Source organism: Cutaneotrichosporon oleaginosum (genome assembly GCF_008065305.1).
Source record: "Cutaneotrichosporon oleaginosum strain ATCC 20508 chromosome Unknown ATCC20508_contig07, whole genome shotgun sequence".
NCBI lineage: Eukaryota > Fungi > Basidiomycota > Tremellomycetes > Trichosporonales > Trichosporonaceae > Cutaneotrichosporon > Cutaneotrichosporon oleaginosum.
In genome coordinates this window covers 639,079-663,713 of record NW_027072176.1, presented here as the reverse complement: position 1 = coordinate 663,713, position 24,635 = coordinate 639,079, and the positions used below count along the sequence as shown (strand labels likewise).

The window sequence follows — 24,635 nt, the reverse complement described above, 5'->3', positions numbered from 1 at the left end:
AGCCCAGGAGCTATGCAAGCATCACCGCGCTCTTGCGCTTCACAACCAAGCTATTCCTCTGTGCTGCAGCGGTCGCACTCATTCACATCTTGTGCCAGCAGGAGCAGTACGTTTGAGCGCCACAGCTCCTGGCGTCTTTCGTGTACATAGTGCTACTGCTGCGTGTGGTGTTATGCGTATCACTTTGTTTCATGTGAGCGCTGTTTCATGTGAATGTGTAAAATGAGGGGGAAGATGCCGGTTTAGGGGCGGGTAGCTGATTAGATGACGACGCAACGGGCAACCCGGCCGCGGAATGCTGATCAGTGGCGCTAACGAATTGTGGCAGACTGGTGCAATCGCCGGTTGACATGGCTCTTATGGACAGAGAGACATGGCTGCATAGACTGAAGGCACCGCCGATTTGATTCTTCTCCATATTTCATTGACATGCCGTCCGCCCTATCTCTCATCAACATGCTTAGGGTCATTTCGAAACCATTGTCAACGAGTTACATTTCACTCAGCTGGGCTGAATGGACAGAGTGACGTATCGCGGATCTGAATGTCAGAGTTATCCACCCCACTCTCCAAAGGCCACAGGTGTTTGGCTCCCGGGGCAAATAATCAACCGCACTTATCTGATTGTCTACCCGCTCTCTCTCTCACCACTTTGCCGCTCGGCGCGCTCGGGGTGATCAGTAAACAGTGGGCCGAGCTAAATGGCGTTACCCGCTGGGCTTTTTAGGCACTGAGATTGGCTTGCGCCGTGCTCGGGGCTGCGCAGCCGAGGTAAGTGGCGAAATGACGGCGACGGGGTGGCGGTTCATCGCCTCTTACCCCCTCTATGCGCTGCTGCATACAGGATCGGACGACCGGTGGACGGTGACAAACCGTTCTGATAATTATGCGGAGGATCGTCACAGGAATATTTTTGAGAGTGTTGAGACTATTGATGCATACTGGACGCAGGAATTTCTGGTCGGGGCGCGATCAGCGGGTGATGGTGACGGGCTGTGGTTTGCGTAAGCTACTATGCACATAATACCTGATGGGCCGCTCACATTGAAGGTGGTAGATTACGCGGTTCAGGCAAGGCCGCAGATAGCGGATCAGCGGGATGTGGCAAAAGTCGCATCACGGCAGCGATGACAGGAACGAGAGCGCCTAGGTATGGGTTAATCAAGTCTAATGGAACGCGCCGCTCATACGACCTATGGGCAGTATTGCATTGCCTACTTGAGGGGATCAAAGTCGCCCCAATCCGTCTTGGCTGCCTGCGCCGCGTTCCAAGTAGGCTTGGCAACGTTCGGCTGCATGACCCCTGATGACCAGCCAGGTGGTGGCCGTGGCTGTGCCGGCTGCATCGGCGGTGATGTGATGGGCGGGGAGGCCATGCCCATGCTTCCGCTCATTCCTCCCATACCGCCGCCCATACCCATGCTCATTCCACTGCTCATCCCTCCCGTTCCTCCCATCCCTCCGATTCCTCCCATCCCCATCCCCATCCCCATCCCGCTGCCACTGCTCATCCCTCCCATCCCTTTCAGCCCTGACTGTGGTTGCAGAGGAGGGAAGCCCGAGTTTTGTGCAGAGATCGGACTCCTCAGCGGAGGCTGGATTGGAGGGAATTTGGGGCTTGTGACCTTCGGCGCCTGCGGCTCGAGACTGAGGTTGTAGTTTGGTCCTGACGAATCACGTGAGGCGCGGGGTGGAGAAGCTGGTGTCGCCCGCAGCGGCTGCAGGGGTGGAGACGCAAGGTGCGGCGAGAAGGCCGGCGTGGCTGGCGGGAAGGCGGAGGCGTTGAACGAACCTGACGGAAGGCGGGTTGCGCCCAGCCGCGAAGATGACGCGCGGGGCGGGGAGGTAGGTGCGGGGTCTGTGACGCTGAGGCTGGCAAATGATGTCTGCTGTTAGCAGACGAGAAGCAGACGAGAACAGTAGCTAGCTCAACCATTGCCCGCTCCAGTGTAGCCTGTACAGGAGGCAGGACTCGAGTCTACTCACCAGGTTGTCATCATCCCAACCATCCATGCTCCATGGGTCGATAGTGGCCGGTGCCGAGGTCGTCGCCCCCGTATTGCTCGCGCTGCCGCCACCCTTGACGAGTGTCTCAAAGTCGACCTCTCCCGACGGCGCAGCAAAGTCGCCGGGCGCGCCGTTTGTCGCGAAACTTGTCGTCTGCTCCTCCATCTTCCGCACTTCGCGGAGGTGCTGGGAGTGCTCTTTCTCCACTCGTGAGCCTAGGCCCTGGATGACACGCATAAAACGGGCAAATTGGTCCGCGTTGAGGAGTGGTCCCATTGACATCGCCCATAACTGAGGAAGGACGAGTGTCGCGATCGCCTCCAGTGAGACCTTCTGCCCCATCGCCTCATGCACACTCAGGGTGGCCATCATGACTGCTGGCTCCTTTGTCTTGATCTTTGCAAGCAGGGGAACCAGTTTTGTCGTGAGAGTCGTCGTGTCCAGTGTGGAAACCATTGCCGTGAAGCAGTCAAGTGTCTGGACCTTGACGCTCAAGATGCGGGTGCGGGTGAACAAAATCTGGTGTAAGCCCACAGCAGATTGATCAAATCAGGAGCCGCGGCAAAGACACATACAGCAATCTTTGTCAGAAGGATGTTTTGCACCGTCCCATAGTCAAGTATTTCGCAGAGCTGCGGTACCAGCCTGAGGACGCGCTCCTGCACCGGCAAGTGCTCGCTCTCGAGCGAGTTGTAGATGAGGGGCATGACGTCTGCGTGAGCTGAGTTCAGAGCTAGCAAAACCTACTCTCGCGGAACTGGGCCGGCGACGTCTTTTCCTCAAACATAGTAAGGTTGTCGAGGAGGGCTGAGGTCAGCTTTGCACAACGCGAACGCAGCGGCGACGCACTCAACATGTTTTGCGGTGGGTCCTTGAGCGCAAATAGCGGCTGAAGCTTGGGGAGGACAACGGCAAACTCAGTCTTGTCGAGACTCTTGGAGATCTCAAACACGTTGGGCAGCAGAAACGGGAGGAGGTATGGGTCCTTCATCTCCTCGAGGAGCGATAGCAGGATCTTGCCCTTCTTCAGCCGCTCCGAGAAGTTGGGAAGGACGCGGACCAAACCGCGCAAGAACGTCGCCTTCTCTTCACGCGGCTTAGATGCGAACGTCGTAGGGTCGAGGAAATTGAGCGTTGAAATGGCAAGAGACGAGAAGAAGGGGTGCGACGGGAGGGATTGCAGCGTTATGCGCCCGCTGGGTGTTCGCGTAAGCAGTCGCGGAAGGAGGTCTGGCGTCAGTGAGAGGTGAGTGAAGGCGAGATGGGGGCCTACCTCGGAGCTCGTTACTTGCGCGGTCCCACTTCGCGCCCCGCGCGTAATCTCGCCTGCCCAGCCCTTCGGCGTTCTCCCGGAGCGCCTGGATCGACCCCCTAGTCGCAAAAGGCGGTCGCCCTATGTGAAGCGCATACAGCACGCAGCCGAGAGAATAGAGGTCATTGGCAGGCGCGAGCGTGTTGTCGAGCGCGTACTCAGGCGCTGATGTCAGCGATGACTCGTGCAGAGCACACCCAAATAGTCGAGCTTCCACTGCACCTGAGGAGGAAGACGCGTGTCGACCTCTGGGTAGACATATTTAGTCGGACTCCCGTCCGGCTGCTGAAGCGGCAGCACGAGGTTGAGACCTGAAAGCTTCCAGTCGCCCTGCGATCAGCATGACAGATCCGGTATCGCGGAGCAATGACGCTGGAATCGACCAGGGAGGTATTCACCTTGGCGTTGACGAGAATCGCATCTGGCGACAAATTCAAGTGCACACTCTTCGCCTGGGTGTGCAGAAACCCCAACGCTCGTGCGACCTGCAGCGTGCCCTTCTGTATCTCGACCTCGTCGAGATCGACCTCGCCGTTCTTCTTCGCGGAAGCCAAAACGTTTCCCAAACTCCCCGAGACCGTCTCCGTGACGAAGGTGAGCTCGGTGCGGCTCTCCTCCAACGGCTCGACCATGTGCAGCACGTCGGGGTGCCGCAGGCGCGAAAGCGCCGTAGCCTCCTTCTTGAGCTGCTCGAGCACCCAGTCGCGGCCATTGCGCACGCCGTCAAGCACGCGCTTCTCAAACACCCATACGGACACGTCCTTGCCTGTCGTCTTGTGCGTCGCGCCCACGACCTTCCACAGGCCGACGTTGAACGAGCGGGAGGGGCGTGGTGAGGAGCGGCCGGCCGCGGGGAGGTTGGTGCTGGACGAGGAGGGGGAGGGGCCCGCCGAGTGCAGCGTGTACGCGCCGAGCGTCGAGGTCTTGCCGAAGAGGCTCGATGCCACGGAGAGCATCTTGTCTCTGGTGGGTGTGGATGTGTGCGATGTCAAGTGGAGGTGGACGGCAACACGACATCGACATGACCAAGGGCCACGTGAAGATCGTATTCAGAATAAGGTGAGATTACAAGCTGAATTGTATCAGGCCTTACCTCCACCTCCACCCCTATCAGGTCCCCCCAGTAAAGAAAGTTGAATCTGCGCTCACCATCAACAATCTCGGGCCAGCGATTCCTCCATCGACCATGAATGGATCAAAACGCGAACTAAAGACAAGGTGAGGCAGTCGATGGCGCATCTGACAGCAGCTTTCGCGCGTCGCCCAACTCTATCCGGCCGCTGTACACCGGCGGACCCGTGGCGCTCACCCGCGACGGGCAATGGCTCGTCACGACGATGAGCGAGGAGGTGCTGATTACCGAGGTATCGACTGGGCGTGGGGTAGCACGAGTGAAGGGAGTAAGTCATTCCACCCTCCTCGTCTCAGACGCGGGGCATAGGACGTGTGCTGACTGCAGGATACGACGGACATCACGGCCCTCGCGTTGAGCTACCACACCTCACCACCGACGCTCATCACCGCGCACGCGTCGCTCAGCGTGCGATACTATCCCCTACCCTCCTCGCTCCCCGACGGCAAACCGCCCACGCTGCAGTTCACCAAAGTGCTGTCTCGCGCGGCCGGCGCGCAGATCCTGCTCATGGCTGTGTCGCCTGACTCCACCCTACTCGCGACGGGTTCAAGCGACGGCATCGTCAAAGTGTGGGACATGGCGGGCGGATACGTGACCCACCTCTTCCGGGGGCACGGCGGGCCTGTGTCTGCACTCCACTTCTCTTTCCTTTCCTCGGAGGGGCGGCAGCGCATGGAGCTGTGGACGGGCTCGACGGACACGCGCGTGCGGGTGTACGACTTGCGGGACGCAAGCGCGCGCGTCGTCGTGGGCGGGAAGGGGGGGAAGACGAAGGCCAAGGCCGTGCTTGAGGGCCATGTGAGCGTCGTCCGCGGCATCGCGGTGAGCGAAGATGGGAAGTTCGCGATCTCCGGCGGACGTGACAAGGTTGTGCTCGTGTGGAGCGGGGACAAGGTCGTCCAGACGCTGTTGGCGAACGAGCAAGTCGAGGCCTGTGGTCTGCTACCCCTTGGTACTGCTGTGGAGGGCGAGCGGACCGACCGCCTGCTGGCTTACACTGCTGGCGAGACGGGTCGTGTGCGTATTTGGGACGTGCTCAAGGGCTCAGAGGTAGCGGAGATGGAGGGCGTCGCCGGCGTCGACGAGGAGGAGGCCGAGGAGGACGAGCAGCAGGGCGTGCTCCAGGTTCTGTGAGTTACGTCCACCCGCAAAGCTGACGCTAGGTACGATGCACCATCCTCGTCGCTGGTAAGCGTGCACGCGGACCAGAACATTCTCTTCCACTCGCTGCACTCGCTCGCGTGCCAGCGCCAGATTGTGGGCTTCAACGACGACATCGTGGACGCCGCCTGGCTCTGCCCTTCTGGGGAAGCCACGCACGTCGCGCTGGCCACCAACTCGAACCTGGTGCGCGTGTACGACGTCGGCAGCTTGAACGCACGCCTCCTCCCCGGACACCGGGACATGGTGCTGGCCCTCGCGCGGAGCGTGGACGGCAAGCTGCTGGTCACGGGCTCGAAGGACCGGACGGCACGTATCTGGGCGCCGCGGGCGGACGGGTGGGCGTGCGTCGCGATCGCGGAGGGACACGCGGAAGCGGTCGGCGCCGTGGCGGTGGCGAATAAGGGCGGGTTCATGTTCACGGCCTCGCAGGACCGGACGATCAAGATGTGGGACCTGTCGTCGCTCGACGTGGCCGCCGACGCGCCTGTGCAGCTCACGTCGCTCGCGACGCTGCATATCGCCGACAAAGACATCAATGCGCTGGACATTGCGCCGAACGACCAGTTCCTCGTCTCGGGATCGCAGGACAAGCTCGTCAAGGTGTTTGAGATCAAGCACTCGGCGGCGTCCGGCAGCGTCGCGCACGTCGGCACGTGCAAAGGCCACCGGCGGGGCGTGTGGAGCGTGCGCTTCTCGCGCACCGACCGGATCATCGCGAGCGGCGCCGCCGACCGCACCATCAAGCTGTGGAGCTTGACGGACTTTTCGTGTCTCAAAACCCTGGAGGGACACACGAACAGCGTCCTCCGCGTCGACTTTATGACGGCGGGCATGCAGCTGGTGTCGGCGGGCGGGGACGGGCTCGTCAAGGTCTGGAATATCCGCGACCGGGACGAGGCGTGCGTCGCCACGCTCGACGGGCACGAGGACAAGGTGTGGGCGCTCGCCGTGTCGCCGGACGAGAGCACGCTGCTGTCTGCCGGCGCGGACTCTGTCGCAACGTTTTGGGAGGACTCGTCTGCCGTCGAGCAGGAGGAGGCGAACGCCGCGCTCGTCGCGAAAGTCCAAGCCGAACAGGACTTTACGAACTACGTCGCTGTCGGCGACTACCGGCGTGCCATCAAGCTCGCGCTCGCGATGGGCCACCCCGGCCGCCTGTTGAACCTGTTCCGCACGGTGTTGCTTGCCGCCAAGCCGTTCGCGTACGCCGAAGAGGACGAGGACCAGGAAGAGGAGCGCGGGCGCGTGGCCGAGATCGACGCGGTCATTGCCAGCCTCGGCCCGCTCGACCTCGTGCGCCTCCTCAAATGCGTGCGGGATTGGAACGCGAATGCCAAGACCAGCGCCGTCGCGCAGGCCGTGCTTAATGCCGTGGTGCGGCTCAAGAGCCCGGACGAGATCATGGCGGCGTTCGAGAAGGTGGCGCGGAAGCCCGAGGTGGAGGAAGAGGAGGACGAGGATGAGGATGCGGAGGAGAAGGCGAAGAAGACGGCGAAGAAGGCTGTCGCGCCGACCATCTCCATGCGTGAGCTGTTGGATGGCCTCCTGCCCTATTCTGAACGGCATATGGCGCGTGTCGACCGTCTTGTGCAGGAAAGCTACATGCTCGACTACACAATCTCGGAGATGGACGGGGGCATGTTTGGAGCCGAGGTGATGGAGGTGGATGCATAGATGGGCCAGGCTAGCGCCGAGGTGAGGGAGATGGACGCGTAGATCTGCATGCATGCTGTATACTCGGACTTGTCTCCGCGCTGACCCACTCACACCCTCCGCAGGGATAACAAACGTGCATGACCCGGTACAATGAGGCTACATGTATCTACACAAATCTGAATGGGGTGTACACTGATGATGATACGCAGATGGTGTTAAACCGACACGGCGCGGATGGGATTAGCGGTGCGGCGCACCGTCTCGAAGATGCGGAAGAGGGAGAGGACCATATTTCCGCAGTAGAGGAGGAGGGCAGCGAGGGAGACGACAAAACACCCGATCTGGCGTCTGCAGACGGACGCGGCCAGCGGCGACGTCTTGAGCGCCTCGGGCACGGGGGTGGTCTGGATGAACGCGCGCGGCGTCGCCGCATACTCGATGCCGTTGGACCACCACGGCGTGAGCGGCGTGCAGTCGAGCGGTGTGTCGATGTAGTCGTTGATAGCCAGCGTCGCGGCCGAGCTCCACAGCGCGATGAAAAGCAGGTCGAGACACACCCAGAGCATCTTGGAGCGCAGCCCCCACAAGCCTATGGGCCGCCCGAAGTATTCGCGGTATATGGCGGTGAGGACGTGCACGACCGTGAGGCACGAGTAGGCGATGATGAGCGTCGTCGAGGGCCCGATGATGCCGCGCAGGGCGAGCCGGCCCACGCGCTGCCGCACGTCGATGCTTAGCCCCATCAGCGTCGCGGCGATCGCGAGGTTCACGAGACGGATGTAGATCGTCACGCGCGCATCGAGGAACAGCATGCGGCGCACTTTCTTGCGCCAGTCCAGCCCGTCCAGCGGCCGCGGTGTGCGCTTGCGCCCAAACATGCCGACTTTCTCGGACCGCGCGTCGTCCGAGAACGGATACTCCTCGTCGATTCGGTCGAAGGGATTAACCCGGTCGAAGGGGTTCGTATCTGGATCGGGAGTCGGGCGAACATTGTCACCCCAAACATCCGCCCCGATCACGGTGCGTTCGGGATTGAACGCGACCGAGTGCGCTCCGGGAGTAGGCGGGACCATGGCGGGCCGGTACCGGCGGGTGCGACGATTACGTGTCTTGCGCTTCGCGCGCGGCGGGGACTCGATTGTGCTCAGGTCCAGGTGGAGCTTGGCATGTTTCTGCTGCCCAGTAGAAGTGTCTGTGTCGTTTATGGAGGTGCGGTAGCCATGCCCTTGCGCGCTGCTCGCATGGCCTTGGGCACTTCCATTCCCGTGGCCATGCATGCTTCCATTCCCGACGGACATGTTGTCAGGCTCATCGACGAGCACATTGTGCCCTTGATCAGAGTGGCGGCGCATCTGGTCCGTCGAGTGGCGGCGCGGCTTCTCGTCCTCGTCCATCAGGCCGTAGTGCAGTGCGTGTTGCCATGAGCCTGCATGCGGCCAGCCTCCAGCGAAGTGTTCTGACACGTTCGCGGGAATACGCAGGCGCAGATTCTGCGTGTTCAGGCGACGGTGCCGAGGGCGCGCTGCTGCCTCAGCCCCCGTGTCAGACTCGGCTGCGGCCTCGTTTCCGTCCTCCTCTGCCAGAGGGCCATGTAGTGCCGGCCAAAGACGCTGTTTTGCGCGCACACGCGGCGACGTGGCGCCAACGGCTTCCGAGTCAGTGAGCGCGGTGTCGTCGTGGCTCCGACGCTGGGGCATCGACAAGAATCGCTTCGCAATGGGCCGCTTCGTCGGCGACGCAAGCGGTGTATCTGTGTCGTGCCCAGTGTCGTGATGGCTTATGTCGGGGGAGTTGAGTGTGACGTCCGCTTTCAGCTGATCTTCGGCAGGGGCAGACGTTGGGCGCGGGAGTTCTGGTGCGTTGACTGACGCCGGCGTCTCCACGACGTCGGTTGATGATCCGCGGATCCAAGATGCTCGCAGAGGACGCGGGTGGAAGATGCGAGCTGCGGCGTCGCGGGCCCGCGGTGTTGTGGAGCCTCCAGAGTTTTGTCTCGGCGGAGTCGAGGAAAATGGAAGGCGACGGCGAGTAAACCTCGCGCGAATCGATTCGCGCCCCGACTCTGCGTCAGAGCCACCACTGTCATGGTGAGCCTCCGAGATCGATCCTCTTTGGCCGGGGGGCGGGGGCGTGGGGCGCTCGTTCCACCGTGATCTGAGCTTGGCCACTCCGGTCTGAGTGAAAGTCCACCAAGCCGGCTCGTCGTCGGTATCCTCGTCGTCATCGTCAGAGTCAGAGGACTCCTCGCTGGATGTCCAATGACGGAAGCGCCGCTTGCGACGCTTTGGATGCTCGATGCGCGCAGTGTCAAAGGTGGGATTGCTCTCGCCCGTGGGTGTGGGAGGGTCGAGCATGGCGGAGGCTAGAGTTAGGGGGGCGGAGGTGAGCTGGATACATACGAGGTACGGTGCGGACCTTGCGGTTGCCTGAGGCATTGCTCATCGTGGTAACGGCGGTCGGGGTCGGGCTGGCTATCTGAGTCGCCTGTGTCGATGTGGTGGTTGCGCGCGGTCGGCCGGGTTTGAGGCGCGGGGACGAGCCCCCCGCGCCGCTGGGGGCCGTGATGTCCATGTGCACGCGTAGGGGATGGAATGGAGTGCGTTGGGATGGAAGGAGGATGGGATTGCGCAAGAAAGATGGGTGAGCGAGGCGATGGCGAGGCTGTGTAGAGTGCGCCAGTGCGAGATCGCGCGATCTCTAGGGAAGTGGTGGGTTCAAGGGGGTACGGCCTTGTTTTAGAGTGGCGACATGGAAGCGAGAGTTGCGAGAAAGAGAAAAGCGACTCTGGCGATGAGAATAGGGGTAAGGAGCGTGAGGGGGGTGGGAGGGGGGTATGAGGAGATGGGAGATATGCGATGAGTCGAGTTTGAATGAATAGAACGACGACAACAATGAAGATGGTAGCGAGGAGGGGGGCGGGGAGCGTGTGGTGCGTGACTTGTCGTACGGTGCCCGAGCACCCGCAGCCGGTGCCGCAGTTGTAATAATCCTAATGAGTTGTAATGAATTTAAATGACGCGCCGATTAGACATTGTCGTTTCAATCCATTGTCCCACGCGTCGTTATATTCAGGGTAAAACGCCCTCCCGCCCATGTGCCCAAGCCTCTCTCGCCCGATGCTCCACCTGCATCACGTGATAATCGACGGAGTGCGTTTGAGCTCCGCAATGGAGTCCCCAGTTGCGTCATCGTCGGCGAGGAGTGTTTTCCTCAATTCGATCGTGACTACCTGTGAATCGTGGTGAGTCGCACGACTTGGCTAGCAGAGCGCTCGAGCGTGAGCGCTCGAAGCACGGCAATGTCTAGCACAATTTTACGGCCATGAATGACACGTGCATCGCCTTAGCTGACCTATGCAAAGCTACTCGCTTGCCTCCTGTAGCACAAATTGCTTCTAGCCTCGCAACGCCGTTTCATGAAGTGACGACTTTGTGCCATTTCGCCACAAGGTGCACAATGTCTCACACAATTCTGTCATGATTTTCAAGTCACTCTGGACCTACTGGGAAGGCCAAAAGTTGGCGGGGGGACGGGGGAATAGGGAAGAACATCGGCTTGTGGTGCGTCAAGAGAACGACGTGTAGGCCTGAGTCAGTACGGACCAAGCGGCGTCTCGGCAATGCATTGCATCCGAACTCGTGGGGACATTGGGTGCCCTCACTTGATGAGGCAATCGCGCCGGTGTGACGAGCAGTGTTGGTTCGGTTCTCGGCATCACTGGGCGCATGAGCACACAACAGGAAGGATGCGCGCTTTTCCAGCCTCAACGTCCTCGACTCGACACCACTTCTTCCGCGCGACTTTACCTCGATTGTCTCGTATGGTTCCACGTTGGAAGCGCTCGCTCCACTTCATCCGCCTCGCCTGACCTGGTTATGACATCGTTTTGCTGGATGCGCGGCAGTACGCACTCTCTCTTCTCCGGTATCCCGGGACCTGAAGCACCTAGCACCTGGGCTCCTGGATTCACACCTCGCGACTGCAGGGGATAAACCGGGAGACCGCTCCACCCCATGCGCCCTGCTCTCGGCCACACCGCACACCTCCCGCGGTCATTCAGCATGCGCGCCATCTCGCGGCGGCGGTCTGGAACGTCCAGATCGTCCAGACGAGATCGACAGCCCTGATGATCAGCCCGCGTGCACATTCTTGGCTTTCCGAACGGCCGAAGCCGTCCCGCCGAGCCGCCGATCCCACTAAAGTTTGAATGTGCACTCATACCCGCGCCGCGCTGTCCCGCCCACTCTTGCTCCGCACGCAAACGAACGCCGTGAGCTCGTCTACAGTGCCGTCATGCTGCCAGTTGCACAGCTGTCAGCCCCATCGAGTTGTACATGTGCTGGTGGTCATGTCCGACGACGCCAGCATGACCAATGATGCGCATTGAGACTGCCAAGATGACCGATTGTCGTTGGGCACTGTGCGGAATTGTGTGAGCCCAGGATCAATCAACCTCTGTCCCCAGGACCCGGGGGGATGCACGCGTACCTGCTGCTAGCTAGCTGTGCAGGAGTGCCGGTAATAAGGCAGGTTATGCCGTCGGGCCGTGGACGGTGGATGGGATCGATGAGTGTGTGCGTGTGCGTCCGGCAAGAGCGGCGGGACGGCAATCAGCGGGTTCTGCAGAGTTGATCGTGGGGTCTGGAAAATTGTATCGTGGCCAGACGTGATTGCATCAAGTGTGATGTAGAGAGTAGCTCAAGCAGCTCAGGCATCACCAGTTGAGCGAGCAGCGGGTGGCAGCTGGGCTTCGTGTGGTCCTGCAGCCTGCAGTCGTGTGTTTGGAGTTTGGAGCAGGTGGTTCATGCGTTCAAGCAGCATCATTCCTGGAGCATTCCTGGAAGCCGCTGCGTCTACAGTATTCAGCGTGAGCCTGACCTAATAATAATCATAGTCATGGTCATAGTCATTGTCAGTATCCACATACAAGTCAGGGAGATTAGAGGAATGCTATTAACGCTATTAATGAATTAGAAGAGATTTGTCGGGGGCTGGGGGCATGACTCCACCTGGCATCTAGGATTTGCTTCCTTTCCTTTGACCATGGAGGCCATTCAACCCCCGTCCTCGTCCTCGGCTCCCCCTCCTCCATTAATCAACACGCGCTTGTCACTCGCTCCCTCCTCTTCATCGACATCCCCGCCCTCGTCAACAACACTCCCCTCCGTCTTCAGCACTCACCCGCTGCATTCACTCTCTTTCCAAACGTCCAATTCTCATTTTCCGCCCTCGCCCTCGGCCTCGGCGTCATAATCGCCCTCGAAGCAATCGTCATAACACGACTCCATCGCCCCTTTGCCCCCGCCTTCGCCCTTTGCGCGCCGCCCTCCCTTCTTCATCCACCATCCCCACCCCCTTCCCCAACGTTAACTCTGCCCCGTCGCCGCTCCTTCCGCACATTCAATCCCCCTTCGTGGCCGGCCCCACTGCACGCTCTTGGTCCCACTAGCATCCTCCCCCGCTCCGCTCTTGTGACCTCTTTGACTGTCTCGGTCATTGCTCAGCCAGCCTTTCACTCCAGCTGCCCGCGATCTCGAGGCCCCTTCCCCTGGCGCCATCATCTGAATGCTCCAATACTCGCTGTGAACTCGTCGTCGACCGCCATTGTAGCAGTCGTCGTTGTCACCGTCCCGCCCCTGCCACCATGGCTTCAAGGGAAGATGCGGATGATCCGCTAGACCGCGGGCCACGCCCAACTGCGGCCTCGCCACCTCCTTCCTCGCGACCCCGTCCTCCCATGCTCGAGACGACACAGCGAAGACCGTCTCGCACCTCAGCAACTCCCACACCGGATCAGACGCGCGGCCACCATCGCCGACATTCATCACTAACCAGCCCCCCACCCCCTCCCGAAGACTTCAATCCCCCGGCGGACTTTACCCCGACAGACTGTGCTCTGCAGGGCATTCAATCCCCGTCTACTCCCACCGTCATACAGCCTGCGACTTCCTCGCCTTCTCAATCGCTTGGGTCGTCCGCCAGATCGGCAGACGACACGGCCGTGCCACCACTTTCCGCCGGCAGCAGACAGTCTGCGCCAACTGCTGTGGAGACGTTCCTCCAGCGACCTCAAATTCGGGTCATCCAGCGGCTGTCTCAAGAGTCCGTACACAAGTCAAGTCACAGCTCGCGCTCGTCGAGCAACGATGGCTCGGACAGCAGTGAAGTTTTGGCTGCGCGCCGCGACGAGCTCATGTCGCAACTGCTCACAGGCGAGCACGAGGCAGATCACATCAGACGGCTATCAGGAGAGTCCTTGACGCCTACCAGGCGAGGATCCACTCCGCCGCCCATCGACTGTCCAGTTGAGGTCAACATCATCAGCTCGACTCCTTCTCATTCCTCCCCCCGCCTTATGGGCGACGCTCTGCATCAGCCGCCCACTGAGGAATTCAACCGCCGTCCATCTATCGAATCCTCATCAGCCGACAATGGCGACGATGATGGGGTCCATGCATGGGACAGTGTGGTGAGTAATTAGCTGCAATTCTTTGTTTGTGTGTCGCTCATTGTTCCAGTGGCCGGCGCCAAATGCCCAGTCTGTGGTCAACTTCCCACCCCAGCCACCCGTGGTATCGAGGTTCCCATCAGCCCCCGTCTCGCCGTACGTTACGCCGTCCTTCTCGCCGGCGGTAGTCCAGACAACGCGCCGCTTGTCGTCATCGCCTCCCCACTCGCCGATGCCACGAATGTTCGGTGAATCGCCCGTTTGTGCTGTGGACCGCTCAAGCTCGGGTTCCAACCAGCGCGTGCCCCAGGCACCGCGCCCTGGCCCCACTGCATCATCGCAACATTCATCTCGTTCCGATAGATCATCGTCGCGGAGCCCAACGACCAGCCCACGTCTTGCGCCCTCGACATCGCACACGCCGCCCGACTCTGGCAACGAGGGGCAGCTGCCGGCTGCACCGGGGAGCCCAGGTGGAGGGAGCCGAAGTCGATCTCGGGTGGCGGCTTCAGGATCTCCAGGTCCGGCCCGGCCACAGACGTCACCTTCCCTGCCACCCACCACGAACAATGGGAGGAGATCGCGGGGGGGTGAGAGATCTTGTTCGTTCATCAACCAGTTCCCAGAGCTGGCTCCCCCATTCATTTCTGGCAAGGAACTCTCCTCAACATCACATCTCCCTCGCCGGCTCTCTGAGACCGCCATCATCCGCCGGCCCGATGCCTCGCTCACGCTCGACAGCGACCTTGCCATGTCGGCTGTGCACCCCTCCATCGTGTTGCCAGGCCAAGATACTCAAGGGGCGTTGAGTGCTGCTGCAGCTTTTCGGTCACCGACCGCCATCCGCCCCAATGGTCCTCGGCGCGCGCGGTCTGCTCAGGAGGCCCTTGATACGCGCGCCCGTCTCTCCTCCGGTTTGGCCATCACTGTCGCCGCGTCTGAAGAGAAGAACGAAGCTGGCGACGAGGCCTCAGAATCGCTGCCGCAAGAGCAAAACTCGCCGGCTATCTCCTCTCCACCTCCCCCAGAGCGCATATCATTCGATTCCCCGGCCTATGCGGCATATGAGAACGCGATCGAGGACGATGCTGACGACGAGGGGCCTGTCGAGTTATCCAAGCTAGAATATGGACGCTCAAGCCACAGGGCTTGCCTTTTGGATGACACGCCACTCCCTGTACCGACAGAAGATCCCCCCACTCAGCATCTCCCCCTCCCAGGCGGACTCGTTGACGAGGGAGACCTTCTCCCTAGAGATGTGGCCCCACAGATCGAAGCGGACGTCACCTTTGACGACGATGGTCTGTCGACGCTGGAGCGCATTTTCCTTCTTTGTCGAAGCGAGTACTCCTTTCATCGGGCGTATGCGGCGCGCGTGCTCGGAGACCTTCTCGGCGACGTGGACCCTTGCGAGTCGGTCGAGTATGTCCTGCCGCTCGTCACCGGCTTTTCACTTGACGAGGACGAGTCCGTCAAGGAGGCCTTTGCTGCCGACCTCCACCGCATCCTGTGGTATTTCTTCACAGTGAGTGTCTAGCTTGAGTTATGTGCGCTGAACGGCCAAGACTTGCCAGGTGGTGGCTAATGCGGAGCAACCTGTTAACTATGAGCCACCCGTGGTGACTCAAAAAGATGAAGATCCGGAAAACATGCCAGAAAGCGTGTTCCAGCTCGATCACGTTATTAAGACGCCTGGAAGCGAAATGCCCCGCGACAAGTTCGAGGCCATGTTCGCGACGGCGGCTGCAGCTCAATCGGAATCCGTGTACGGACCGCAGGCCACTGAAACGCATCAAGCGACGGATGGAGGCTCGACTCCCGAAGAGGATCCCGATCCCGTACGGCCTTCAGAAGGTGCAAGCAGGACGCAGAGCACCGACACAGCTCATTCCGCCAGCCACATGACCGACACTGAGACGACCGCTCCTACCAGTGTCTCTATGGCGCATCTCGATGACGACGATGTGCCCAAGCGACCCATCCTGACTAATGAGAGCGACAAGCTCTGGCACAGCGAGTATGAGGTGGTGGAAGCGCCTGCGATCACCGTTGACTTCTTCCGCCCTATGCTTGGTACACTTCTTCTAAGCCACAACCCCGCTGTGGCTGACCCTGTGCGAGCGGGTATCGTCGCCATCATCTCCCGCCTGCGCGGCCACGGTCCTGTGACACCAGAGACATGGGGCTCCATGTCCGAGTCTGAGTCTGAGGACAGACTTCAGACCTTCCTGTCTCAGACTGGGCCTCACTCACACGTTATCCGGACCTTTGGCAGCACTGTCAAGGATATGATCGAGCAGGAGTTGTTGCATGGCCTCGTATTAGGCATGGGCATGCTGTCAACCGAAGTTCCCGAGTCGCTATTCGACAACTCTGTCGAGGTCGTTGGCGACGACGACGAAGAGTATACAATCGACCGCGTTCGCGACGAAGCACTGTTCCGGCAGCAGATGATTCACGAGGCAGCCCTCGGAAGGGCTCTCTCGCTGTCCCTCATTGGATCTGTCTCGGAGATGTACTCGCCGTGCGAAGTCGAAACATACGGCTTCGTCGACGAGGTCATTCGTGGTTTGGATGGTGATGTCAACACTCGAGCGGAGGCAGCTGTCGCCATGGCCGCTGTCATCAAAGCTGCGCCTGACGAATCCATTGAACGCCTCCTTCCCGTTTTCGAACTCTACGCTAACGACGAGGATGACCAAGTTCGCCAGGCCGCGTGCGTTTGTCTGGCGCCTCTGTGCAAGCGCATTCCGCTGGACGCCGCCCGCCGTCACTTTGCTGTCCAAGCTATGAAAACTTTTATGGCGAGTGGCGACAACGTGCGATACGCGGCCCTAGAGGTCCTGGGAGAGGTCATCTTCACTTTCGACGCCGATCCGGAGGGCCCGCCAACCGAGCTTATCACCATTTACTGCGATGATCGCGAGAGCGAGGGAAAGGATAGTGACTGGGACGTCGTGGCCAGCTACAACGTGAGTTTCAAACACCCGACCCGTCTGACAATAGTTCCCCGGTGTCTGTCTGACTCTGGGCTCCACCCGGTGGCACGAGCTGCGAGGCTTGTTCAAGCGTATCATCGAGCGTGGGGGTGAGCGGGTGTTCCGCACCGTGGCCGCCTTCCTCCACGAACTGGCACACATTCTCAACCCCGATCAGGTGGCTGAGGACATTCTGCCCGTCTATCGTCTATGCCTCAAGCAGGACGATGATGTGCGCGAACGGATTTTTGAACACATCGATGTGCTCATATGCCGGCTGCCCCCCGCACTTGGTTGGCAGTCGTTCCTTCGCCTGTCCGATTCGTGGAAAGAGGACCAGCTTGGCGGCTGGCGTGCGCGCGAGCAGCTGGCACTCCACATCCCGTCTTTCCTGGAGACATTCCGCGAGCATGACGAAGTGGCCCTAGTCTTGCACATGATGCGCTCGGCGCTCCTCGACAAGTTTGCTGCTGTACGTGACGCAGCAACATATGCCATCCCGAAGACGTACGACATCGTGCAGCGCAGCCACTGTTCCGCTTCCACCTTCTACGAGATGCTGCTAGAGCTGTCTCATTCTCCGAGATACAGGCAACGCTTGACGTAAGTCGCATTGGGTGATTGAGTTGCACATGGCTGACAGGTGCAGGTTTGTCCGTTGTCTCCGCGAGTTCATGCGGCCACCGCCCAACAAACGCGCTTTCGAAGAGTTTTTCATGCCAGCGCTGATGCGACTTGCAAGCGACATTATCGACGTCCGTCTGGGTCTCGCGCAGGCCATTGCCGACCTGTTTATTCTCGGCGCATTCTATGGCGACAAGACGTTGCCCGTGCCCGCCATGATCCAGCGCATCGTCAACATTCTGGTCGAAGATGAATCTAGCGATGTGCGCGACGCGCTCAAGGAGGTTGGCGCCGACAGGTGGGCGCAAACCGACGCGTCAGTCACCGCCGAGGACGCGTTCGGGTCGGCGGCAAGGAACACGGACGACGTGGAGCACTTGACCAACCGAGTTGTTGATGCGCTCACTGTCGACACGCTAGACGCTGAGTCGCGCATGGCCGCCCCGCACAATAGAGCCGCGATTGCGTCGCCAATGATCTCGGACAACCACTCTGAGGCGTTTACGAGCTCGTCGTCCGACCCGTTCGAGGCGAGCTTTGCGCGCGCACAGGCCAGCGGGCGGACCAGCAAACGCTCGTCAGCAGACGAGATCCTCGCCGCCGCCCAGCGCGCCGTCACTCTGCCAGAGGGGCTTGAGGGCAGCCCGCCTTTGAGCCCCGGTCTGCCGATCTCGATTCCGCCACCATTTGGCTTGACCTCAAGCGTCGAGAACTCGCCTCCACGCATGAACTCGGCATCACCGCTCTAATCGTTTCGCGGCATCTCACCATCTTTGTGCTTGTCGCACCTTCATCTGCTTTCCGCAACTCACACCCTACATCGCCCCCCCCTACGCCCTAGAGGCCACTGTATCTCCGTTACCTGTCACCATATAGCCTACGTTATGCACTGCATGCCAACTCGGAATGCCTAGGATATCTCAACAGCAACTGTACTGACGCTCTACGATACACTACACTTGGACCCAGAACCGCCCCTCGGACCCAGGCGTGCTCACTTGCCCGTTATCCAGCCCGCCCGTGACGCCGCCCCCGCCCACAGCCTTGCCCACACGCTCCATGACGGCGAGCCCGAGCCCGTCGTCACTGCATCCCTCGACGAGGATGGCATCGACGCCGGCGCTCTCGAGGTCAAGTAAGGCATCAAAGAGGTGCTGTGCGGCGCTGGTGGCGTCCAGCCCGAGACTGCGGCGCTCGAGCGGAACACCCTCGAGAGCCTTCGTCAACGGGCTGCCCTCGTAATGCAGCAGCCCGACGCGCTTGTCACCCACGAGCGCGCGCACGACGCCCGCCGCGTCCGTCGTGGCACCTACGACCGGCGGCCGCGGGAACACGTTGGACGGCAGCAGCAGCTGCACGGGCACGGTCGGCGAGTAGTGCCGGTACTTCATGCCGGGCGTGGAGGGGGGCAAGCTGTCGTCTGTGGGCTTCGGCACGCCCCCGCCCGCCTGCCCCTTGACCCACGGCCGGCCTTGGAGCTGGATGGCGGTAGCGTCCGGCCGGCCGTCGACTTGCGCGACCACGCGCGCAATGTCCTCGACGCCGAGGCCGCCGGGGCGGAGGACGTTGACGACGCCGCCCCCGCCCTTCTGCCACCCCAAACCGTCTACGACCGTGCTCTCCACACCGACGCCGCAGGGGCCGCCGTCGAGGATGCAGCCGAGGCCCTCGCGCCCGTCGAGGTCGTGCACGACGTGCTGGGCGCGCGTGGGCGATGGGCGGCCGGAGGAGTTGGCGCTCGGCGCCGATACGGGGAGGTCGGCTGCGGCGATGAGCGCCAGCGCAAGGGGATGGTTCGGCATGCGGATCGCGTTCGTTTGTGGTGCGGGTGGAGGTGGGGGCGTGGCGGAGGGGAAGAGGAGAGTGAGTGGTCCGGGCCAGTAGGCTGCGATGAGGGCGTGGTACAGCTCGCTGAGCTGATAAGATGGTGGGAGGAGGCGCTGGAGCATGTCCAGCGAGGACACGTGCATGATCAATGGATTGTCGGAGGGGCGATTCTTGATCGCGTAGATCTTGGCTGTTGCACTCGGGTCGAGGGAGTGCGCGCCAAGCCCATACACCGTCTCAGTTGGGAACGCGACGGTCCGCCCGGCTTTCAGGTGAGAGGCAGCAATGTCCAGTGCAGGCCTGAGGTTTGGCCCAGCCGAAATTGTTGGAGACTGCAGCCTGTTGCCGAGGGAAGGGGTGATCGTGACGTCGACGACGTTGCACTGGAATACGGGTGTCTTGCTCGAGCCGTGTGATGACGAACCGTTAGAGAGAGCCCCATTTGGCGGATTAACAGGCGTGGACGGATACTTGAGCGCTTTCGCCAGGAGCTTGCCGTAGTGCTCGCGGGTTGAGCGCTCGACATCTGCTGTCGCCTCACGGACCATGACGTAAAGGTCCCCCTTCCACACGGAGCACTCGCAAGGGCGCGAGGCCGGTCGCAACCCAATGATCTCCAGGATGCCGTCGCTGGCCGGCACTCGCCCGTTTCGCTCACTCTCTGGCACGTTGGGGTCGTAGAACCACGCCGAGTTCTTCTCCATGAGGTCGGGGTAGGCTCGTCCGGCGACGTCAAAGAGGTCAACTGAGACCTCAAACCCGTCCTTGTTCAAACGGCGGTAGTGCAACCCCTTTGGGGCTGGCCAGTTTGGTGGCGCACCCGGGGCATAAGCGTTCGCTAGCTCGTAGATGTCACCATAGATCACGCAGCGCCACACAGTTGTACTTGCGTCTGCTGCCGTCTGGCTCTCTAGCGCGATAATTCTGCGTAAGCTTCATCCCCTACCGTCCTTACCTTATGCGGAGAAAGACGCCGCGGTCCTCGGCGCCCGGACTTGGAGGGAGGAGCACGTCGACGGGCAGATCTTTGCGGTTCTTGCGAAGGCGCACGACGTCATCCATCCACAGCCGCTCGCCCTGGTACCAAGCGCCCTGGTATAGGTTCTTCTTGCGGTTCTGGATGTCGTTCAGCTCGGCCTGTGTGAGTGCAGTGCCGCGAGGCAGCGTCTCAAACATGTCCGTGTGGGCCCAGCAGGAGGCAATATTCCGAGCCATTCTAAGGGCAACACCAAGACGTAGCACTGCGCGGTCCCAGCTGTTGGGCATGTCGGAGAACTTGATGCGCTCGCCCCATCGCCGCTTCCACCGCTCCTCGAGCTTGGTGCCCTCGATCTCAGTTTGGTGGGAAGGAATGTCGATCTGAGCTTCGCGCTCGATGCCCTCACGGAGAACTCGAGAACTCTCACGCCCGATCTTCGTCCATCCCTGCGCCCCGCCCAGCAATTGCACGCTGGTGGAGAAGGGCAGCAACTCTGATGTGTACTTGACAACCTCGTTCATGTTGGCGTTGGAGAACATGCCGAGCGGGCGAATGCTGTGCTTGAACGTGGTCACGGGCTTGCCGTTCTCGTCAACCTTGGACGCCTGTGTAATCGTCGCAATGAGCCCTGGCCAGTGGGTGACTTCGGGCAGGTCACTGCCCTTGGGGGGTGAGATAGTGTGAATGCGGAAGAAGACGAGTTCGCCCTTGCCTGCCGTCAGCGATGAAGGGCGCACACGCACGATATCGTCTTTTAGTGAGCTGGTCAATAGTCCGCTCGGGAACGACGACAGCGTCGTGCACCTCGTCTTCCTCGACGCGGCTCTTCTTGGAGCCGGGCGTCGAACCATCGTTCGCGCGCTTCGCGGGCGTCGATGCCTTCTTCTCCTGCGCGATCGCCGACTTGGAGTTGTACTTGCACTCACACTGAGATCAGCGTCGTACGACACCCCACTCACAGTGCTGTGGTCCTTGAGGCTCTTGCTGGTATCGAAGAGCCAGACGGCATGCTCGATGAACTCGTTGGGCGAGCGGAACTTGGACACAGGCGAGCCCTGGAGTCAGCGGGGGACGTCACGACGACTCAACGTAGAGGTAGACGTCCTCGCGGATGCTCTTGTCCGGCTGCGGTTTCTTGTGCCGGAACAGCGCGTATCCTGGGGGCATGTCGATCCTGGGCTTGTCTGACTATGAGCAATCGGTACCGATTGCGGGCTATTCGACACTCACGAAGGCCCTGTAGCCCCAGCACGTTCTCCGCAATGTGCTTGCCGACCTTCTCGCCGTACAGCGTGTACTTGGAGTCCTCACTTGCGTCAGCTTGGGCGACGCGGCGGCGACTTACGGGCTCAGCTTCTCGAACCAGCCCGAGTTCTGGGGCTGGGTGGAGTGGGGCCAGCGGTCCTCGCGACCGTCTGACCGCGGCCAAACGAGTTTTGGGTGAGAGGGCGCCATGGCCGTGCGTATGGCTCGAAGGAGACGGATGATGGCGAGAGTGGATTAAATATGACAGTCTTCTCTGGAGGGGGCGTCATGAACGCGTCCGAGATTGTTGCTTTCGATATACATGGGGGGGTGGAATAACGCGATCTGTCCAGAGATCGTCAGAACGGTGCGCCACGCGAGTTTGATCCCGCCGCCTGTGGTGGTTGTGAGCAAAAGTCGGATCGCGATCACCCGCGCAACTCGTACACTCCGTTCACCGACGCCGACGCCGAGCACAGCGCGCTCCCCCTCGACCCTCCCTTCCTCTGGCTCCAGCTTTAGCCATGTTTCCTTCTGCTGCGCTGCGCATGATCGGCCTCAAGGGCCGCATGACGGTCATCGACAACTCGGGCGCGACCCTCGCCGAGTGTGTCAACGTCCTCAAGGTCAAGACGAGGCACAAGTCGACTGGGTTCGGGACTGTTGGTGCGTAGCGTTTGCAGAGAGTCGATGGAAAAGAGGTAGAGGGCGGTGAATGGAGCCGAGCTGGGCCTTCCACCTTCCTCGGCCTGTGGCCTTCCGCATTCAGTCCGCGACACAGCCGGGTTGGAGAATTGGAGACAGAGACACTATCTGAAGCTCTTCCGCTTTGCGGAAACGCTTATTCGGCTCTTTTTACTCTGCCCAGAGAAATGGTGCTGCTCGAGCCACGCTGACACCAGGTGACGAGATCGTCTGCGTCGTGAACAAGGCGCGCCCAGTGCCGCAGCTCACGCCCGGCGCGCCTGCGCTGCAGAAGGTGCGCAAGGGAGACGTGCGCCGGGCAGTGATCGTGCGTACGAAGAAGGAGGTTACGCGGCCGGACGGGAGGGTGATCCGGTGAGTGTGGCGGAGCGGCGAAGCACACCAAACACGGGTCGCATCAAAGACAAGCGCGGACCATGCCAAAGCTAACTCTAGTTTTGACGACAACGCATGTGTGCTGCTCAACAGCAAGGGCGAGATGCTCGGCACACGTATCAACGGTGTGGTGTCGGCCGAGCTGAGCAACGAGCCCAACAACCGGTGGGCCAAGATTCTGGGTCTCGCGACGAAGGTATGTGTGATGAAGGAGGGAGGAGCTGACGGCAGATTGTGTAACGCATTGCATGTATGGCATCCTCTCAGCGGGAGGGCGAGATGGAGAGGAGAGGAGCCGGGAGGATTCGAACAGCGTGAGCAGAGAACCGAGATAGCGGAGTTGAGGAGAGGACTTCTTCTGCGGGCGCTGCCGGGGACTCTCTGGCAGGTCTCGGAAATCTGACGTCCAAGAGCCCACGCTGGTGATAAGCGTGCGGCGCGCGCCAATGTCTGCAGGGAGGGGTGAGAACATGAGGCCTGCACGCTCCCTCCTCGCTCCCCGCATCATCGCTGAAGCTTGTTGACCCGTGCGCGTGCAAGCGTGTATGATGGCTTGAGCGTCTTTTGTGGTGATCGTGGTGATAGCTACCTTCGGTGGAGTATCATGGCGAGTCGCAGAGTGTCGCTGCCGATCATGGTGCGGATTTGGCCAAGCACATGGGTCCAAGCGGGGGTGGCGCAGAATAGTGGCGGTCCGTGCCACACTAGTGCCCTTCAACAGCCCCTGTCGCGTCTCGTCCATCGCCGTTCCACGCCGCGCCACGCCCCGCGCAAGTCTCTGTCGGCGATGCCACCCCGGCCTCGGTGAGCAGGAGCGCCGATGGCGAGGCCGGTGGTGGTGGACGCGAGGGTGGATGACGACTCGCGAGGGCGAGCTGAAGGAGAGAGTGATGGTGTGTTGTAAAGGAAAGTGGCGAACCGTGAGGCCATGCTGCTGCTGTGGAGACAATCTCCATCTGGTCACCTTCCCTCGTTCATCATCCACCATCATTTCTCTCTCGATCTCTCTTCAACTCATCGTCACTCTCTCTCTCTTTCTCATCTTTCTCTTTCTCTCTCCTCGTCGATAGTCGACTCTTCATCTCACTTGCTCACCACCACTCCCCCACTCCTCCCTGTCGCCGCCGTTCTTCACTCGATCGTGCATCGCAACAATGTCTTTTGCCGGCCCTGCGCAGGGTATGTTTCACCAATTCATCACTCCCTAGCCATTTGATTCAGCTACTCGGTCGTTATCACTTCTCTCTTCTTCTTCATCATCATCACCTCTCTCTCTCTCTCTCCCTCTCTCCATGTTCCATGTGCTGCTTCCATGGTTGTCTTGTGCTCACTTCAGCCAGCCAACCCATCCGCCCAACACGCTCCTCCTTCCGTGTCCCAGGCCGCCCCGCTCCCACTCCCCCGGCAGGCGTCGAGCCCGCATCTTTGCGCATCACCCACCTTCCTCTCCAACTCGGCCCTCTCCCCCAGCCTCCTCCTCTTCAGCGACATCCTACCGTCCCCGCCCGCAACCCTCGGCCCGGGCATGTCTCGCGCTCGTCACTCTCTCACCCCTCGCAGATTCCGCCCAACCCCACAGCCCAGCAGCACACGCGCACCCTCTCTGCGTCCCGCTCGGCCGGTCAGCTCAACAACATGGCGTCACAGCCACTCTCCCAGAACTCGGGACAGCAACAACAAACGCTCCGCGCTCCAATCAACCCGCCCCACCGCAGCCGCTCCCTCAGACAGCAGACGTATCACGCGCTCATGCCCGAGCACGCGACAGTCTCGGACCTCGCGGTGCCGGAGGAAGATGACTCCAACCTTCCCTCCGGTAAAGCGAGTGGCGAGCTCGCAGTCCTGACCGACCACACCGGACGCCGATGCAGCATTATCGCGATCAAGCCGAGCGTCGGCCGCAAGGCCAAGTGTCACTACGACCCGTTTGTGCGCCGCCGCACGATGATGGCGTTTCCTGACGTCAACAACGACTCGGTCCGTTCAGCTTTATCGGTCGGCGGGGCTAGTGGCATCTTTGTGCGCTCCGAGGGCACGTCTCGTACCGCCTTTGAGGACAGAGTCTCGCGCCCTTTCGAGAGTAGAGTCGGGCAGTTTGTGTAAGACGCGTGCAGTACATGGATGTAGAGAGGGCGAAAGGCCATACGGCCGTGTATACAGCTAGTCCTATAGTCAGCACC

The 24,635-nt window shown here is 60.8% G+C and overlaps 8 protein-coding genes across 8 annotated transcripts; 4 read left to right on the top strand and 4 right to left on the bottom strand.

The window, feature by feature from the left end:
* Positions 1 to 1,214: 1,214 nt before the first annotated feature.
* COLE_07480 (uncharacterized protein) lies at positions 1,215 to 4,275 on the bottom strand (the record flags this gene model as incomplete). Its single annotated transcript, XM_065626549.1, has 9 exons — positions 1,215 to 1,417; positions 1,490 to 1,886; positions 1,987 to 2,526; positions 2,583 to 2,719; positions 2,755 to 2,814; positions 2,857 to 3,237; positions 3,281 to 3,484; positions 3,517 to 3,649; positions 3,718 to 4,275. The coding sequence occupies 9 exons, from the start codon at positions 4,273 to 4,275 to the stop codon at positions 1,215 to 1,217; spliced, it is 2,613 nt and encodes an 870-aa protein (XP_065482166.1).
* A 230-nt stretch (positions 4,276 to 4,505) lies between these two features.
* On the top strand, positions 4,506 to 7,292 carry COLE_07479 (uncharacterized protein; the record flags this gene model as incomplete). The annotated part of the gene is made up of 4 exons (XM_018420853.2): positions 4,506 to 4,537; positions 4,569 to 4,719; positions 4,779 to 5,584; positions 5,618 to 7,292. The coding sequence occupies 4 exons, from the start codon at positions 4,506 to 4,508 to the stop codon at positions 7,290 to 7,292; spliced, it is 2,664 nt and encodes an 887-aa protein (XP_018278592.1).
* A 197-nt stretch (positions 7,293 to 7,489) lies between these two features.
* COLE_07478 (uncharacterized protein) lies at positions 7,490 to 9,845 on the bottom strand (the record flags this gene model as incomplete). Its single annotated transcript, XM_018423290.2, has 2 exons — positions 7,490 to 9,636; positions 9,674 to 9,845. 2 exons carry the CDS (start codon positions 9,843 to 9,845, stop codon positions 7,490 to 7,492), a joined length of 2,319 nt encoding a protein of 772 aa, XP_018278593.1.
* A 3,073-nt stretch (positions 9,846 to 12,918) lies between these two features.
* On the top strand, positions 12,919 to 18,073 carry COLE_07477 (uncharacterized protein; the record flags this gene model as incomplete). Its single annotated transcript, XM_018427571.2, has 5 exons — positions 12,919 to 13,743; positions 13,793 to 15,247; positions 15,288 to 16,694; positions 16,729 to 17,303; positions 17,350 to 18,073. The coding sequence occupies 5 exons, from the start codon at positions 12,919 to 12,921 to the stop codon at positions 18,071 to 18,073; spliced, it is 4,986 nt and encodes a 1,661-aa protein (XP_018278594.1).
* A 204-nt stretch (positions 18,074 to 18,277) lies between these two features.
* On the bottom strand, positions 18,278 to 21,585 carry COLE_07476 (uncharacterized protein; the record flags this gene model as incomplete). Its single annotated transcript, XM_018420854.2, has 7 exons — positions 18,278 to 20,075; positions 20,107 to 20,842; positions 20,874 to 21,057; positions 21,090 to 21,185; positions 21,220 to 21,314; positions 21,361 to 21,440; positions 21,476 to 21,585. 7 exons carry the CDS (start codon positions 21,583 to 21,585, stop codon positions 18,278 to 18,280), a joined length of 3,099 nt encoding a protein of 1,032 aa, XP_018278595.1.
* Positions 21,586 to 21,899: 314 nt separating this feature from the next.
* Positions 21,900 to 22,858, top strand: COLE_07475 (uncharacterized protein; the record flags this gene model as incomplete). Its single annotated transcript, XM_065626548.1, has 3 exons — positions 21,900 to 22,041; positions 22,278 to 22,434; positions 22,516 to 22,858. 3 exons carry the CDS (start codon positions 21,900 to 21,902, stop codon positions 22,856 to 22,858), a joined length of 642 nt encoding a protein of 213 aa, XP_065482165.1.
* Positions 22,859 to 23,169: 311 nt separating this feature from the next.
* COLE_07474 (uncharacterized protein) lies at positions 23,170 to 23,385 on the bottom strand (the record flags this gene model as incomplete). The annotated part of the gene is made up of 1 exon (XM_018423292.2): positions 23,170 to 23,385. One exon carries the CDS (start codon positions 23,383 to 23,385, stop codon positions 23,170 to 23,172), a length of 216 nt encoding a protein of 71 aa, XP_018278597.1.
* Positions 23,386 to 23,754: 369 nt separating this feature from the next.
* On the top strand, positions 23,755 to 24,558 carry COLE_07473 (uncharacterized protein; the record flags this gene model as incomplete). Its single annotated transcript, XM_018427572.2, has 1 exon — positions 23,755 to 24,558. One exon carries the CDS (start codon positions 23,755 to 23,757, stop codon positions 24,556 to 24,558), a length of 804 nt encoding a protein of 267 aa, XP_018278598.1.
* Between the last annotated feature and the right edge of the window lie 77 nt (positions 24,559 to 24,635).